This window comes from Sprattus sprattus (genome assembly GCF_963457725.1).
Source record: "Sprattus sprattus genome assembly, chromosome: 8".
Lineage (NCBI taxonomy): Eukaryota > Metazoa > Chordata > Actinopteri > Clupeiformes > Clupeidae > Sprattus > Sprattus sprattus.
In genome coordinates this window covers 16,491,044-16,506,381 of record NC_137927.1, presented here as the reverse complement: position 1 = coordinate 16,506,381, position 15,338 = coordinate 16,491,044, and the positions used below count along the sequence as shown (strand labels likewise).

At 42.0% G+C, this 15,338-nt stretch overlaps 1 protein-coding gene across 1 annotated transcript; it reads left to right on the top strand.

The window, feature by feature from the left end:
• Nucleotides 1-212: 212 nt before the first annotated feature.
• ptpn5 (protein tyrosine phosphatase non-receptor type 5) lies at nt 213-7,495 on the top strand (the record flags this gene model as incomplete). Its single annotated transcript, XM_080843409.1, has 12 exons — nt 213-404; nt 718-837; nt 1,049-1,126; nt 1,366-1,604; nt 1,929-2,115; nt 2,573-2,657; nt 3,091-3,170; nt 3,572-3,709; nt 3,983-4,093; nt 4,731-4,891; nt 7,141-7,254; nt 7,402-7,495. The coding sequence occupies 12 exons, from the start codon at nt 213-215 to the stop codon at nt 7,493-7,495; spliced, it is 1,599 nt and encodes a 532-aa protein (XP_080699535.1).
• Between the last annotated feature and the right edge of the window lie 7,843 nt (nt 7,496-15,338).

Here is a 15,338-nt window from a genome sequence, read left to right as displayed (position 1 = left end):
TTAAATGTTCTAAAATGTCAATGTTCATGCTCTTCTTATGTAAAAGGCCATTTATTATTTTGTTGTTTTAATGCATTTTAATGCAACATTCTTATTCACTTATTGAACTGATATCCCTGTTATTGAGAATAACAACATGCATCAGCATCACAGATTTTTATGTCTGTGGTTTTCTTGGATTCCACACAACAGGTGTTTGACTGACTCCAAGGATGACCCAGAATAGCACGAGGGAGCTGCCCACGGCAGACGACACAGATAAGGAACAGGAGAGTGAGACCACCGGCACCACCGGCACCCCCGACCCTGTGGAGGACGCCGGGGGGTCTGTGTGGGACAGGGTCTGGAGGGCAGGACTGGTCGCCGGGGCCTTCCTCAGCCTTTACGCCGTTTCACAGATACTGGTGAGAATCAGCAATCTCCAGTTGCCATTATAGATATGAATTTAAAAAGACATTTGGCTGTTATGTTTGTGAAGTCTAATTTCTATGTATCCGATCATGGTAGAGTACCGTAGTTTGATCACTGATAATGATAAACCAGTTCAACTTCTGAAAAATGGAACACTGTTCTTTGTTTGTCTTATGCTCCACTTTGCAGTGTACAGCGTCAGCATGTGGGTTACATGTATTATTTTCGAATATTGGTCAATGTAAGCTATGTGTACATTTAAAAAGTGTGTGCAAATAAGCGATGTGTGTGGTTTGTGCCCTGCAGGGAGTGTGGGTCGTGTACATGCTGAATGGCTTCCCAGCGTTCCCAGCAGCTCATAAAGTGCTGGATCTCCTGCAGTACCTGCTCTCATCCACAGACCAGGAGGGATCAGCCCAGGAACAGGTCTGTGGGTTTCCATGGTGACAGAAGAATGTTACCCAACCATTTGTATTGAGGCAAACATAAATTAATCATTAGCAGTGGCAGTAGTGTATGCTTTTATTGTGTGGCATACAGCACAATACAACAGCTTCCAGAGCTCTGTAGGTGAAGATGACAGTGTTTGGAGTTTCCCAAGTTGTTGCTGTCATTGTTTACTGTGGGTCCATCGCAGGTGGAGATCTGGAGGGTGGAGACTCTATGCCCCCTGCTGGCCACACTCTTCCTTGGCGTTGTGATCCTTGGCACTGGGGTGAGTTTGTATTCATCTCGCATCTCAGCTAAGGTCAGCGCCTGATTCAGAACCATGAGAATTTAGGCCATTTTGTATTTCTGTTGATGAGGAGAACAAGCCTTGGATGCACTGCTGAAATTGAAGGCAAATCTAGCATATCCTCCACCAGTCAGTTTGTTTACTGTCAGTTTTGCCACAGATAGTCTGCTGTCTCAGACAAGATGCAGTGTTCCATCACTGTCTCTCCCTTCCAACAGACTCTCTTTTGCATCCGGACCCTGGTGCCTGGACCCCGTCCGGCCTTCCCCGACGACCGGCGTCAGTCTATGAGTCGCCAGCCCTCCTTCACCTACTCCGAGTGGACAGATGCCAAGACGGGGGACTTCTTTGACCTGGATCCTGTGCCTGAGACGCCTGTGTTTGACTGCTTCATGGACATGAAGGCCGATTCTGACCCCGGCACTCTGTGTGTCAAATCTGCGGGTATTCAAGAAAGGTCAGACCTACTGACAAATTAAATGTTGTCCCACTTGTGAAATAATTTGACCCTAAAGACCCTAAAAAGGTCTGTTGTGTCCTAAATAAAGTTGCTGTTTCATATCAGGCAATATCAGCATTCCCTCTGGTTCACTCAGAACTAAATCTCAACCAGTTGAGTCACGAAGAAGAAGGAAGCATAAAGACGTGTTATCAAACGCATAAAATGCATAAAAAGCAGTGTTAACATGTCATCCTTATGTATCAAATTATTTGTGCCATGAATGCAGTTGCGCAGCATGGGTTTTGCTGTCAGAGTGAGACTCTCCTCTCTCTGTGATAGACGAGGCTCCAATGTGTCACTGACGTTGGACATGTGCACCCCTGGCACCACGGAGCCTTATGGGGCTTTGCTGTCTCCGCGGGACCAGACAACCAAGGAGTACCTGCATAAGGCCTCCAACGTGCTGACACCAGCCGAGCTGCATGCCAGGGCCCTGGATGAGGCAACGCTGCACGCTGAGTTCTATGTGAGTCCACTCATGTGACCGACACCACATACATGTCCTGCGCGCACATTGACCTAGATGTTGTGACCTGGTTGAGACTGGACTCTTTTTTCTTTTCTCATTATATATTTAAATGCACGCTCCTGAGAATAGAAATGTACTACATTTATATTTAGATCATTTGGCAGATGCTGTTAGCCAAGGCTACTGATAGAACAGAAACATATATATGTGTTTTTGTCAGTGATGCACAGGAAGTTGAACCTATAAGTTTAACACAGTCGACACCACACTCCACCATCTGAACTACAGGGTTGCAGTATTGCGCTATGTAGCACAGACTTAAAAGCTGTTGCCAATCTGTTGTTGGGAGTTAATAGTGGTATAAAGCATATGGCATATTATGGGCTATGATACGTAGATCCATGCTGACAATGCATGTGGCACATACAGTATTTGTGTTACAATATCTTAACAGGAGACTCCAATGAATTTTGTGGACCCAAAGGAATACAGCATTCCTGGTGTAGTACGGAAAAATCGATACAAGACTATTCTTCCCAGTAAGTGTTGCTAGACATGAATTTGTTCATTCTTTCAAGATGATAGCACTACACATAAACCAGGCTGCAGGATGTCTCTTCATTAACACCAAATGTTAGAGTGATATGTTTAAAATGATACATAGTGCGTTGGTAGGTCCGTCACAGTATGGGTCAAACATATTATCACATAACATCTGGGAGGAGAATATGTTGAGACTCAGAACAAAGGGAAAACTTTTGTGCTACAGCAATTTGATTGAGTCAGTTTGTTTCCAGAACAGTTTTATTCCTGCACTTGTCCCCCCCCCCCCCAGTTATTTTCAGTTATTATATTTACAGCACACATTTCCGCAATAAACGACTTAGTGTGTTTGGCAAGTTCCCAGGTAAACAGATGGGAGATGTGAGCTCTGGTAAACCCTAGCTAAGGCAGCACACTCCTGTGTTTCAGACTCACACAGCAGAGTCTGCCTTAAAGCCATGGACGAAGACGACTTCCTCAGCACTTACATCAATGCCAATTACCTGCGGGTGAGTGGTCTCTAGCTTATTGAGTCTCCCCTATGCAATGTACCCTGAATGCTATAAAATGACATAATCGCTTTCTGTCACCGTAGCTTGTGCTGTGTTCAGTCTCTTATTTAGTTTGTTCTATGCTCAATCTACTAAACCTCAAGTCAGGTTGTACATTGATACATCCATATACCGTTGTTGCATATGACTGTATGATTTGTAAGTCTACAATGATGCACATAACTACATAACTACATCATATACTTCAAATACATTCTGTTAAATTGCATGCAACCTGGTGGCAACCGGTTGCTTAAGTGCTTCAGCCCTGACTGATGTTCTGGACTGATGGGGGTCCAGCTGTGTATGCTAGGGGCTATGCTGGGTGAATGAGGGCTGACTGTGGGGGTGTGTGGCAGGGCTACGGGGGAGAGGAGAGGGCCTACATCGCCACTCAGGGTCCGACAGTCAACACCGTGGGGGACTTCTGGAGGATGGTGTGGCAGGAGTGCTCACCCATCGTTGTGATGATCACCAACATTGAGGAAAAGAATGAGGTCAGGCTAAACCAGGCCACATACTCTTCGGCATCATACTGTATGACACAGCATGCACACAAATATTATACAAATAACACAGATTATTGTGTATAAACACAAACATAAATTCTGTCTCTTTGTCTTCTCAGTACACATGGAAATATATCCACAGTAAATGTGTCATGTTGTATTGGAACTGATGCCACGGCAAACACATCTTGTGGCTCAGCTTTTGTTGTCACGTCATGTGATATGTGAAGGCTGCATTTGTCTGACTATGTCACCATGTAGAAGTGCACAGAGTACTGGCCAGAGGACACTGTGACTTGTGAGGGGATTGAAATCACAGTAAAACAGGTCATCCAGGCGGACGACTACAGCCTTCGGATCTTTGCTCTGAAGGTGACTGTACTGTGTATATGCATGCATGCCTGTGTGTGTGTGTGTGTGTGTGTGTGTGTGTGTGTGTGTGTGTGTGTGTGTGTGTTCTGTCTGTCTATCTATGTGTGTTTACATGTGGCATATTCTCTAAAAACTTGGCACATTTTCTAAATTTCTCAGGGAGGGGGGAAGAATATTTCGTATGTCATCCCAATCATGCATTTACTAGCTGTCTTGCTCTGGAAGCATTGCTGTCATGGCAACTAATATCCTTAGCAACACAGTGTCAAACATAAATGAAGAAATTCTGGTGGCTGAAAATAACTCTATATTCTTTTCAGAGGGCCAGTGTTTCTTACATTTTAGTTACCGTTATAACTTTAAGACTGTGCAGGTACAGTGGCTTGCACAGTAGGGCCATATAAAATATGTATTTGTGTTACAGAAGGACACAGTTTGCTTCAGGGACAAAGAAGATGTTGTCCTGTTTTTTATTATATTTATATTTGGTGGGCAAATTTTGAAGCCCACTAGTTTGCATGCAAATTTCTGCATGACGGGTAACAGAGTTTTGATTCTGTATGTAGCAGAGCATTCTTGCCAAATTAGGGTGTGTTGATTTCCATACGTCCTGAGATGCCCTGTGTGTGACTTGCAGAGTGAGGAAGAGGAGCGCAGCCTCAGGCAGTACTGGTACACCTCATGGCCTGACCAGAAGACACCAGACAAAGCCCCGCCTCTTCTTGAACTGGTCCAGGAAGTAGAGGAGGCACGGCAAGAGGCTCCCATGGGAAGTGGCCCAGTCATCGTCCACTGCAGGTACTCCAAGCTTGTTACATTCTCTTATCTGTTATTTCATTTAGTTTGCACAGTGAAGAAAGTAGAATGGAGGATATGAACTCATGCAAGGGCTTCAGGTGGACATTACTGAAGAAATGAAAAAAATCCATTCAAGAATAGACAAAAATAGAATAAGAAAAAAAGAATATTTAAATGATAAATTTAAGTTGTGACAGAGTTTAATAGCCTCTAACTATCTGCATTGTTTGGTTATTTCTCTACCGGTGATAGATGTATACACTACTGTTTACATACCAGTATCAGATGGAATAGGCAAGATTGCTTATTGCTGCTATATCACATTATTTCTACTAAAAAAACGTTCACAACACAGCGCAGCACAACTTCTGATATGTTGTGAATTCTTTTCACATCTCCTCTATAGTCCTTGGGGTTGGAAACCAACACGGGGCTTTCACTCGGAAAACACCTGTCAAAAAACATTATCTCCCCAGCTCTGTTTGCCTTCCCAGAGCTATGATTACAAATCAGCCCACGGCCCGAGGTCACTCAGCGGACCGTGCTTTAACTCTCGGGTGTGGAGAGGCTTTGACACAGATGAAATATGCCATCAAAGATGGCCCAGGGCAGGAGTGACCTTGGTTGACTCACCTGATGAAGGCAGCTGTGTAAGAGCCAGGGCACAGGAGCCTTTTGGGGGTCATCTCCACACCCTTAGATCCCAATCCCAACTTGGCATAGAATTTTGGTATTTACTCTGGCTGCAGATGTGTGACGTCTCTGTCACTGCACAGATAGAATTAGAACTTTTACGGAGCCAAAGGAACAGATTCTGTGCAGAGGTTGGTGAGCTTACATAAATGTTGTTGCTCCTTCAATGGCCATTCTGGGGGCCAGACACTCTTGAGGTAGGGTATAAGAACACATGCCTTTGGCACAGAGCACACTTTTGGTCATGAAGACCATAAGTACACGTTTCTGTACACATACGGGATTAAAGATAAGATAAAATCAGACACTTGTGACAGGATAACGTGTCAGACCCAAAAAACAGTGAGCCCTAAAAATGCTGACATTAATGGTAATGCAGAATAAATGGTAATGCATAACGAATGACCTATTAGCTTGATGGTTTCCCATAGTTCTGTTGAATGTGTTTCCCTAAAACACACATTTCATGTGTTGTGTAGTTTATTATGCAAACTCTGCCATTCTCTCACACAATGCTCATACGTCAACAATCCTCACCTATAAAATAACAATAAGTGATACATTCCTTTCAAATGATCCTACAGGGGTAAGTCAAATGATTAAGCTAGACACAAAAACTAAACAATGAGAAAACCAGTTGATTTCCCACTGACTAAAATGAGAAGAAAAAAACATAAGTCTGTTCTGCCAGCTTCAGTTTGATTCAAAAATCAAAAACACGGCCTTTCAGCCTAATGATTAATTTACCAGAGCACATTTTATGTGTTTCTCTGTCCACATGGAAAACTATCTGGTCGATTCCAGACGTCTAAACCAGTCCTGTTGTTCTACATACAGTATGCATTTGGAGCACCAACAATAATTGATCACCTTTCACTTATACTTTTTTTCACCTTTCCTATACTCTTTTATTGAGAGGTATTAGGACATGTTTGAATTATGGTTGACACAACGTTTAATACATTTCCAATATTCTGTAATACTCATTGTATATACATGAAATGTTCATTGTATATATACAACATGATGGTATGCACATCAAACTTAAACTGCTGTATGTTTCCAGACAAAACCTTATGAACCCCTATGGTTCCTTTTGCCCACACACCATGAGTGTCCTGCTGTCTCATGGAGGCTTACAGTTGTTTTTTCATGTGTTGGAGGAGGGCTTTAAAAGTCAGCTGCAGGGTCTTTGTGCCAATGCTGTCAGGCGATCCAGGACCTCCTGCAGATCTTGCTGCCCTCACAGCTCCCCTTCACCAGCTCACCCCCTTCCATCCTCAAGCCTCTGTTGGATGACCTTTTGGGGTGCTGTTTGGTCAAAAACAAAATGTTCCCTTAAGGCAGGATGGAGGCAGGATTTGCTGTGTCTTTGCTTATGGTTCTATCCAAAAGCAATTGTCTACTTGTTCTGTTCTAAATGATTTTGTGGATCATTTTCCAATTAGAATCATTTAAAATATGTTGGCAGCTCTAGATCACAATCTAAATCATGAATGTGTTGTTTTTTTCTCCGCACGTTTGTTGGTTTGTTTGTCTGCCCGTGGGATCCACAGTGCTGGCATTGGTCGCACAGGCTGTTTCATTGCCACAAGCATCCTCTGCAAACAGCTGATGAATGAAGGGGTGGTGGACATCCTCAAAACTACCAGCCAGCTTCGCCTAGACAGGTGAAACCAACCCCGACTCTTACACCACAGTTTCAGCATCAATCAGTTTTTGTTTTTTTTGACAGAACATGACTAAAGTGTTAGTTAATGAATGAACATTCTCCTCCGTTTTGTCCATCTAACTGAAGCCAACTGTTCCGCTTCCAGGGGTGGGATGATCCAGACAGCAGAGCAGTACCAGTTTGTTCATCACGTTCTCAGCTTGTATGAGAAGCAGATGTCCTACCATGCGGAGGAGTAAACAACACGGACGTCCCTCCACACAGATCAACAGCCCCACCCTCTGCCCTGTCTGCACTACATCTGAACCAGCCTTGCATGCCATTCCAACAGACCTGCCTGAATCAGCATGGCATCCCATTCTAACACACATGACTGACCGCAGCATCACACCTCAGACGTAAGCTCCGATCCAGACGGTTCATCAACATCCAGAAGCACACGATCGACAGTCATTCCAGTCACCAGATCAGACTCATCAAACGCCAGCTGCGTAGCATCATCAAGGGACCTGATCCAAATCAGAATATGATTTGCAACTGTCCACTGCTCGCACTGACTTTACGAAGCCTGCGAGGGAACTACGAGGATAGAGTGTAGCCTGATGATTCCAATGGGATGCCATTAGCACATGTCCCCAAAGACTTCCTTGCCTTGCAGCCCAAAGCCTGACACTGTCTGAGCTCTTTGGTGCTGCTGGAAAGACTCTTTTTTAATCCGAATGTAACCAGGGCAGATGGCCATGCGACACAAACCAGATCTCAACGTGTCATTACCGCACAACTATCCACAAAGAAGAAGAAGAAGAACAACAACAACAACAAACCATAGAGGGACAATCTTGACTTTATTAGTCTTTTTACAGTGGTGTTTGATATGAGACTGACTGCAATCATTCTCATAAGAACCTGGTCATCATACTGCCTGTCTTATCAGCAGAAAAGCAGTATTTTTTGCCAGCCAAAAAAACCCTGAAGGATTTAGAGCCTAAACATGGTCTACATTGGTCTCTACAGGGCAGAACTGATCCACAAACATACCTGTTCATAATGAGCATGGATGCTGATTTTCAAATACAGGAGAGTGAATACATTATTGGATGTTTGTGTATGTACGTGTATGTGCATATGTGATTGTGTGAGCGCATGTGAGTGTGCGTGTGTGAGTGTATGTTTGTGTGAGCATGGATGCACTAAATGTGTGCATTTAATGTGAGAGAGAGCATTGGTTAAGATACAATGATATGGGTGCATAAAATATGTCATTCTTAGTTGAGAGAAGTCAGTCTGAAGCATGTGCAGTATTAGTTCATAACGGTCTGTTGAGTGGCATGTTGGAGAGGGACAGAGTGCCTCTCGTCACCCAAATTCTCCTATAGAATGTGTACAACTCTGCACAGGCAGGACACCCTGCTGTTAACTACAACAAGCTATAATGTTTTTTAGACATTGACAGCCTGCATTGTGGTTGGTCTCAAGGAATAGGTTAATCTAGCACATGTATTTTATACATAATGGCCTTACTCAGTGTCTGTCTGTCGGTCTTTTCCTTGTCCACATGCCTTCCTGTCCTGACTCTCCTGCTTGTTGCTGTTTTTGTTCATGGTGATGTTCCACTTGACTTGAACACACATTTGATGCTGCACCTCAAGATTTTATGTGATCAAAATGCCGGTACACTGTATATCCAACTACTGTTAACCATGTACATAACAGCTTGCTTCTGTGACGGAAGTATGAGAGTGTGGCACATAGCAGAAGAATTGCAGACCCTGGATTCGCAGGCGTCCCACTTTAACTTGATCAATGAATGATCTTTTATTGATTTGCCTGTTTCTCTTCTACTGACTTGGACTTAATTTGTATGTGAGTCGGCTTATCCGTTTAGTTCTCTGGGTGTATCATTCGCAGCAAAAAGAGACACAAGCATTGTTCTAGATGGCAGCTCTATCAAATGATCTGACAGCTCTGCTCAGATGTTTTTTTTTTTTTTTTTTCCAGTCTGCATGACAAAGTCAACAATGAACTGTGTCCGTGTGAGCGACTCCAACAGAGTGTCTGAGGCAGTGCATCTGCACTCTGTGTGATCTGCATCCAGTGCTGTGTGCCATTTCACATCTCTGGCGCTCACTGGATTTAAGCAGAGAGGAGAGACGTAATGAGAAATGCACACAGCAGTTGGACCGAATCGCTGGTTAGGCTTTATTTTATGTTCGATCCAGTGATGCTTGTGACCCCCTGATTGATTTGTTACTGCATCGAAATTCATGAGATGTCCTTTAAATGTGCATTGTTTGTTTTCTTCCACGTCTAATGAAATTGTTTGTATTCTTAATCAAGAGCTAATGTATCATTGTGGTTGGTACTTATATTATATTGTTTCGTTTCAGTATAGCACAAGTTGGCTTCATATATTTGCTTTGTATTAAGTTTTAGTGTTATGATGAGTGTGTTTGATAATCTAATATGATATTGTTTTTTCTAATCGGTTTATATTTTGATGTTCTATCTGTTTCAGCATTGCCAACATCTCCCAGGTTCTATACACTGCCAAAGACTGCATTCAGAATACATTTACATCCATGATAGAATATAGTTTAATCCAAGGAGACTGGAAGTAGAATGAATGCTTATATTGTTCTGGTGCATGTGTTCCAAACTGGAATTAGACTCTTGGCCTTGGTGGTGTTTGCACCATGTTCAGCTGACTGAGCCACATCAACTCTATACTACAAATGCTAATCTTATAAATATACTGTGTTTGTATCCAGCTAATTCCTACAAAGTGGAGTTAATCAAACGAAGTGCAGCAGGCTTAAAAGCACGTGTCTGCAGCTGATTGACAGTTGCCTTTGCAGACATAAAATGAAGGTCTTTTAGTTACAAGTGGACACACAAATACTTCAATCCGTGCCCATGTTCCATATGTATGCCATTGCTTCATTCAGCAGCTTCTGTATCTCATTCCTTTGCATTTTTAATTATGATTGGAGTTAGGTTACAATAACAAATAAACAACAAGTCAACTTATTTCCAGATTTTATACTAACAGGTAATTTTATTAACAATCCTGGACATTTGGATGCTTATTACACCTTTGCCGGAGTTGTCATTGTATGCTATTGTATGCTTGTAGCCATAATAATAATAAATGCAGGATAAACCATATTCAGCCTTTTCGTGACGGCTTGAACAGGAAGTGCTGCTGTGGGTGGGTAGAATAGCACCCAGCACTTCCTTCTCCCTTCCGCTGTAGCCAAGCTCCCTCTATCTGAGCTTGGCCAGGAAGAGATCCACGCCTTTCACCCCCTACTCCGGCCCAGAATCCTCCATCTGTCCTGCCCATCTGTTCACCCTGGGCTGGTGCAACCACAAACACTTCCCCCTCTCCCACATCATGCCTCTGCCTGTGAGATAAAAAACACTTCAGGTGCTCTGTTGTTGGCAATGTTGTGATGGAATCTTAGCGTTCAAAGGAATGTGAGGCTACTTATGGATTCTTTTCTGTTCTTTTGAAATGTTGTTTTTATTCAATATCTCTAATGAACTACCTGAAATATGTTTGTTTGTTACTTATTTATTTATTTTGATTTGTACATTTATTGTTTGGTATATCATCATATCCCAATCAATTTCATTGGATCCTAAATTGGCAGAGGACCTCTTTAAACCATTGCCTAATCAGATGCCTTGTGTCCATGCTGTACAAGACCTACATAGAATGTAAAACCACTGAATTTACCATTTCATGGCTTGTATGATTGGTTATTGCTTGATCTTTAAAATAAAATGCTACTTGTATTTATCCAAGAAAAACAATGATTATTCTCCTTAGGAATCATGCATCATCCAAAATGTGCTGTTACATTTTAGAAAAGACCTGTCTTGTTTGTTTCTGCAATTCATTATAAACAGTATTTTTCAGAACTTGTTTTATCACCATGGAAACAGAATGAGGAAGGCTGCAGTGGTATGGTGCTCTGTGCATTATTTGAGGGGCTCTCAGTGATGGCCAACCTGTATGCACAGTAGGCCTACAGTATATCTCTTCAATTTAGAGTTAATTGAAGATTTGAGGGTTGTTTTCGATAAGAATCAGTTTTGTGGTATGTTTAACGAAACCTGATTCTATGCGGTTAGCAAAAATATCAAAATTATTTTATTGCAAGTATCATGTCTTATTTACCTATTGAGAGGTGGGGAATCAGACCCATTTGTTCTATCATGTCTTTCCTTTAACGCCCAATTACTATTCTACCGTTTCGAATCATAGAGAGAATTGCTCAGCTAATATATACATGCAACAGATAAAGCACTGAATTTCCCCCATTATTTTGGGCTATTTTTTCCACAGGAAAAGGCAGTGACTGTAGGCTACTGTTCTTTCTCCATGTCAGTCAAGTCATACATTCATGGTCATGCACTGTTGTAGGCCTTCTGCTGATGAGATTTAGTAAGTATCTGACATTCCTGCAGTGTTTTTACTGTTCAGTGTTATGCTTTGGAGCTCTGGTATGACTCCCCCAAATTTAGCTGGTGACATCATACACGGTATTTCTTCTGAAATGTAAACCACAGGTTATTAAACATCAATACATTCATAGTTTATAGACTACTGTCATGCATGGACTGTTACCTTAAAAAATAATTTCAATCCGCCTCCGACTAAACGTGTAGCTAGACCTCCACCTAGTGGAACGACGCCTCAGCAGTCTCCATTATAAGATATCAACTAATATTAATTTATTTTACGGTAAAAACATGAGTAGGCTTATTCATCATCAAATATTTTTTTTCTCACAGTCCAAATCATTTTAATTTACCTATGGCACATTTCTTTAGAAAATGTTGCAATGCGTCTACTCATGGCAATACCACCGTGCTCAAAGCAAATGAAACCCATTGTGCGGCGCATGTTTATTGACATTAACAGAACATTTTCAAAGAAGTAATTTAAAAATGAAATCCAGCTACACAATGAAGGGGGGCACCGAATGAAGAACTTGTATTGTCCCAAGAAATTGATTGATCAAACTGATGGTCTGTTTGTGAGTAGCTTAAAAAGAGTCATTTAAGTAATTCACTCTTCGGGAAGGCTGGTAAATTTCAACAGAGTTCAACAGAACTCCAGATCTAAAACAACTTTAGTTGCATTATAATCGTGGTTGTCTCATATAACCAAATATCAACACAGGCTACAATTCCGGAATCAGTCATTTGTGATTGGCCGAAAGTGACATCACCGCTTTTTTTTAACGCCCCCCACATGACCTCATCGGTGGCTCAAGAGAACTGTCATTGTACACATTCCTGTCCAGTAGAATCCCTGCTAAAGCAGATTTGTTGTTTTCAAAAATGTTTAGCGGTGAAATACTTCTGCCTTGTCAGTAATGTCGTCGATCCAGTATTTAAGTATCACTAGAATCTTTTTTGCCAGACGAATTAACTGGAATTAAATGATGCGCTATAATTCATTATTGCGGGCTAGGCCCACACGTCCCCCTCTAGCATAATTTATTACAGATCCCAAAAAATAAATTCCCCAGGGCTGGGCACTGAATTGTGTCTGAATACACAGTAGTGAATACTAGCTGGATATTTGGCAAATATTATAGCATTAAAACTACTATTACTGCAAAGTTGTAAATCCCATTGCAGTACTGTTTATGTCCCATCATTCATCTCACCCCACGCTTCAGTGGAGCTACCGCAGAACGCAACGTGATTACGTGTCGTGTTGCGACTGTACACCGTTCTGACAGTGCCGCAATTCTATCGTGAGGGGGACCTCCCTTCGTAGGGATGCTGTCCTTGTTATGTTCTATAATAAGTCATAACAAATTTAAATTATTCATCGAGTTGTGTGATGCGTCCATCTGATCCGCTCCCATCCGATAAGGTAGGCTTCATGTTTTCTATTTATCATAGCCTCAGTTTAATATTAAATGCTCCCTGTTATTATTTTGCTTCGATCAAGCGAGCAGTGAAACCTCCTAAGGCATAATGTCATAGTGTACATCGTAGTCTAAGACTAACGAAGGGCAAGTCCTCTGTCCACTACGATGTTCAAATTGTTCATATTGTTTATAAGATAGGCTAGTTGTCTAGTTGATTGATGTGCAAGACAGTACATGCAGTGTCCTGTTTGTTTTCAGAAGTCATCTTGTGAGGTTGGAGTCATTTTGTAAACTTTTTGACTGTCACTTATTTTAAACATTTATTTTTGTGTCCTTGTTGATAATTTAATTACATAGATAGATTTGGCATGTAATAAATAAAGTTTCTTAAAATGCTGTTTATCTCTGCTATTTAATGACAACAGTTTTGACAGGAGTGATCAGTTGGTGAGCTCAGTGATAGTGATATATTCTGTGCTTGTTTGCTTTGGTCTGTCACTGGTCTTGTTCACGTAAAGCACCTTGTTCTGATGTCACCTCATGGACTGTTATGGTCTAAAGCACTACAGGCATTACAGGCTCAGCAGTTTTCAGTCGTTAGATCAAACAACCAGCCCATTATTTCAAAAGAGCCTCTTTTGCCCTAAACAGAGCTAGGGTTAGCATTGTGGTTATGGTGGGGTGAAATAATCTTAAAGTAAACTCATACAGTGTGGTCATATACTATATATACACACCATATACGAAGAGCATGATCTGTCTTCACAGTTAACAATACACTAGTTTATGAAAGCTTGGCTGAAATGTTTTCCTCCTATTGGTACTGTGTATTACAAAGGCCGCGTTTGATAGTTTTTTTTCCACCGCACCCACTCAATGCATACCATCTCAGCAAAATGTGCACAAAGACCATGGCTATTTCAATAGTTAAGGTGCCATTCTTGGAATACTGTACCAGGGATGCTTAACACTAGGTTGAGAAATAGATACTGTTGTACCAATTCTAGTATGTTGTTCAGCAAGGCAGGCGTAGAGTCGTGCCCAGTAACCGCTGACTGTCAGGTTCCCTCATAGCCACTGTCTCGCCCCTCCCTGCCAACCTCTGAGGCTGTTTACTTTCTGAGCTACGGCACAGGAGTGGAGCACCATTAGCTTGCCTGCAGCATAAGCCTGTTTCACTCTGGCTGGAGACAATCGCCTTTTCTTTGCTTCATGTGCTGAAGCACTGACAAAGGTTTACACAAACATACACTCACACAGGCACACACACACACACACACACACACACACACACACACACACACACACACACACACACACACACACACACACACACACACACACACACACACACACACACAACACACAAACATAAACCATATGTATCTATCTACACTTGTACTATCAGAAGCCTGTAACTTTGCAGTAGTTTCCCTTACTTATCAGACATTCCTTTGGAAAATGCAAGTTTTCATCATGCTCAGCTCCCTAAATTAAAACATATATATTGTGCTATGACCATACAGACTTGCTGGTGAAGATTAAATGCACTTAGCTATGGGCACCATGACCTCAGTCGTGATTAATAACATGATTAATAACAGAACACATGTCCATCCCTGACCAAAGATGGACAGTTCACTTCACCTGGTCTCCGGGCGCTACAAGCTGCCCACTGCTCCTGGGGGGTCATTGTGGAAGGACGGTCCTGTGTCGCCTCCATATACTGTATGCATGTGTGTGTTCCAGAGTGTCGTGTGTGCCATTAAAAACCTGAAAAAGGTCCTAATTATTATTATTAACCAGACATATATTAGCATCTGGCAACAACCGTGGTCAAATAGATGGAGTAGATGTGTATGGAATTGATTACAGCATAAATAGCATTTATATTTATATTTATAAACCAACCCTAATAGCTCCTGAAGGAAGGTCTCAAAGAAGGATTGAGAGACTACAAGTGCAGGGAAATGCAGACATTAGAGCTGGCTCATGGAGGGAAAGCCGGTAGGTGTAGCTTTCATAGAATGTTCCTCTTCTTTTCCTTTATATCCGCTTCCTCTCTCTTTTTTCAACACTCTCTCAGACACCATGGACATGTTGACTTCCTCCCTCAACCTCTAGACCTTGGTCCTCTCTCCTACCATCACTTTTTGTGCCTGCCTTCAGTCCCTCACTCTGCGTCCCT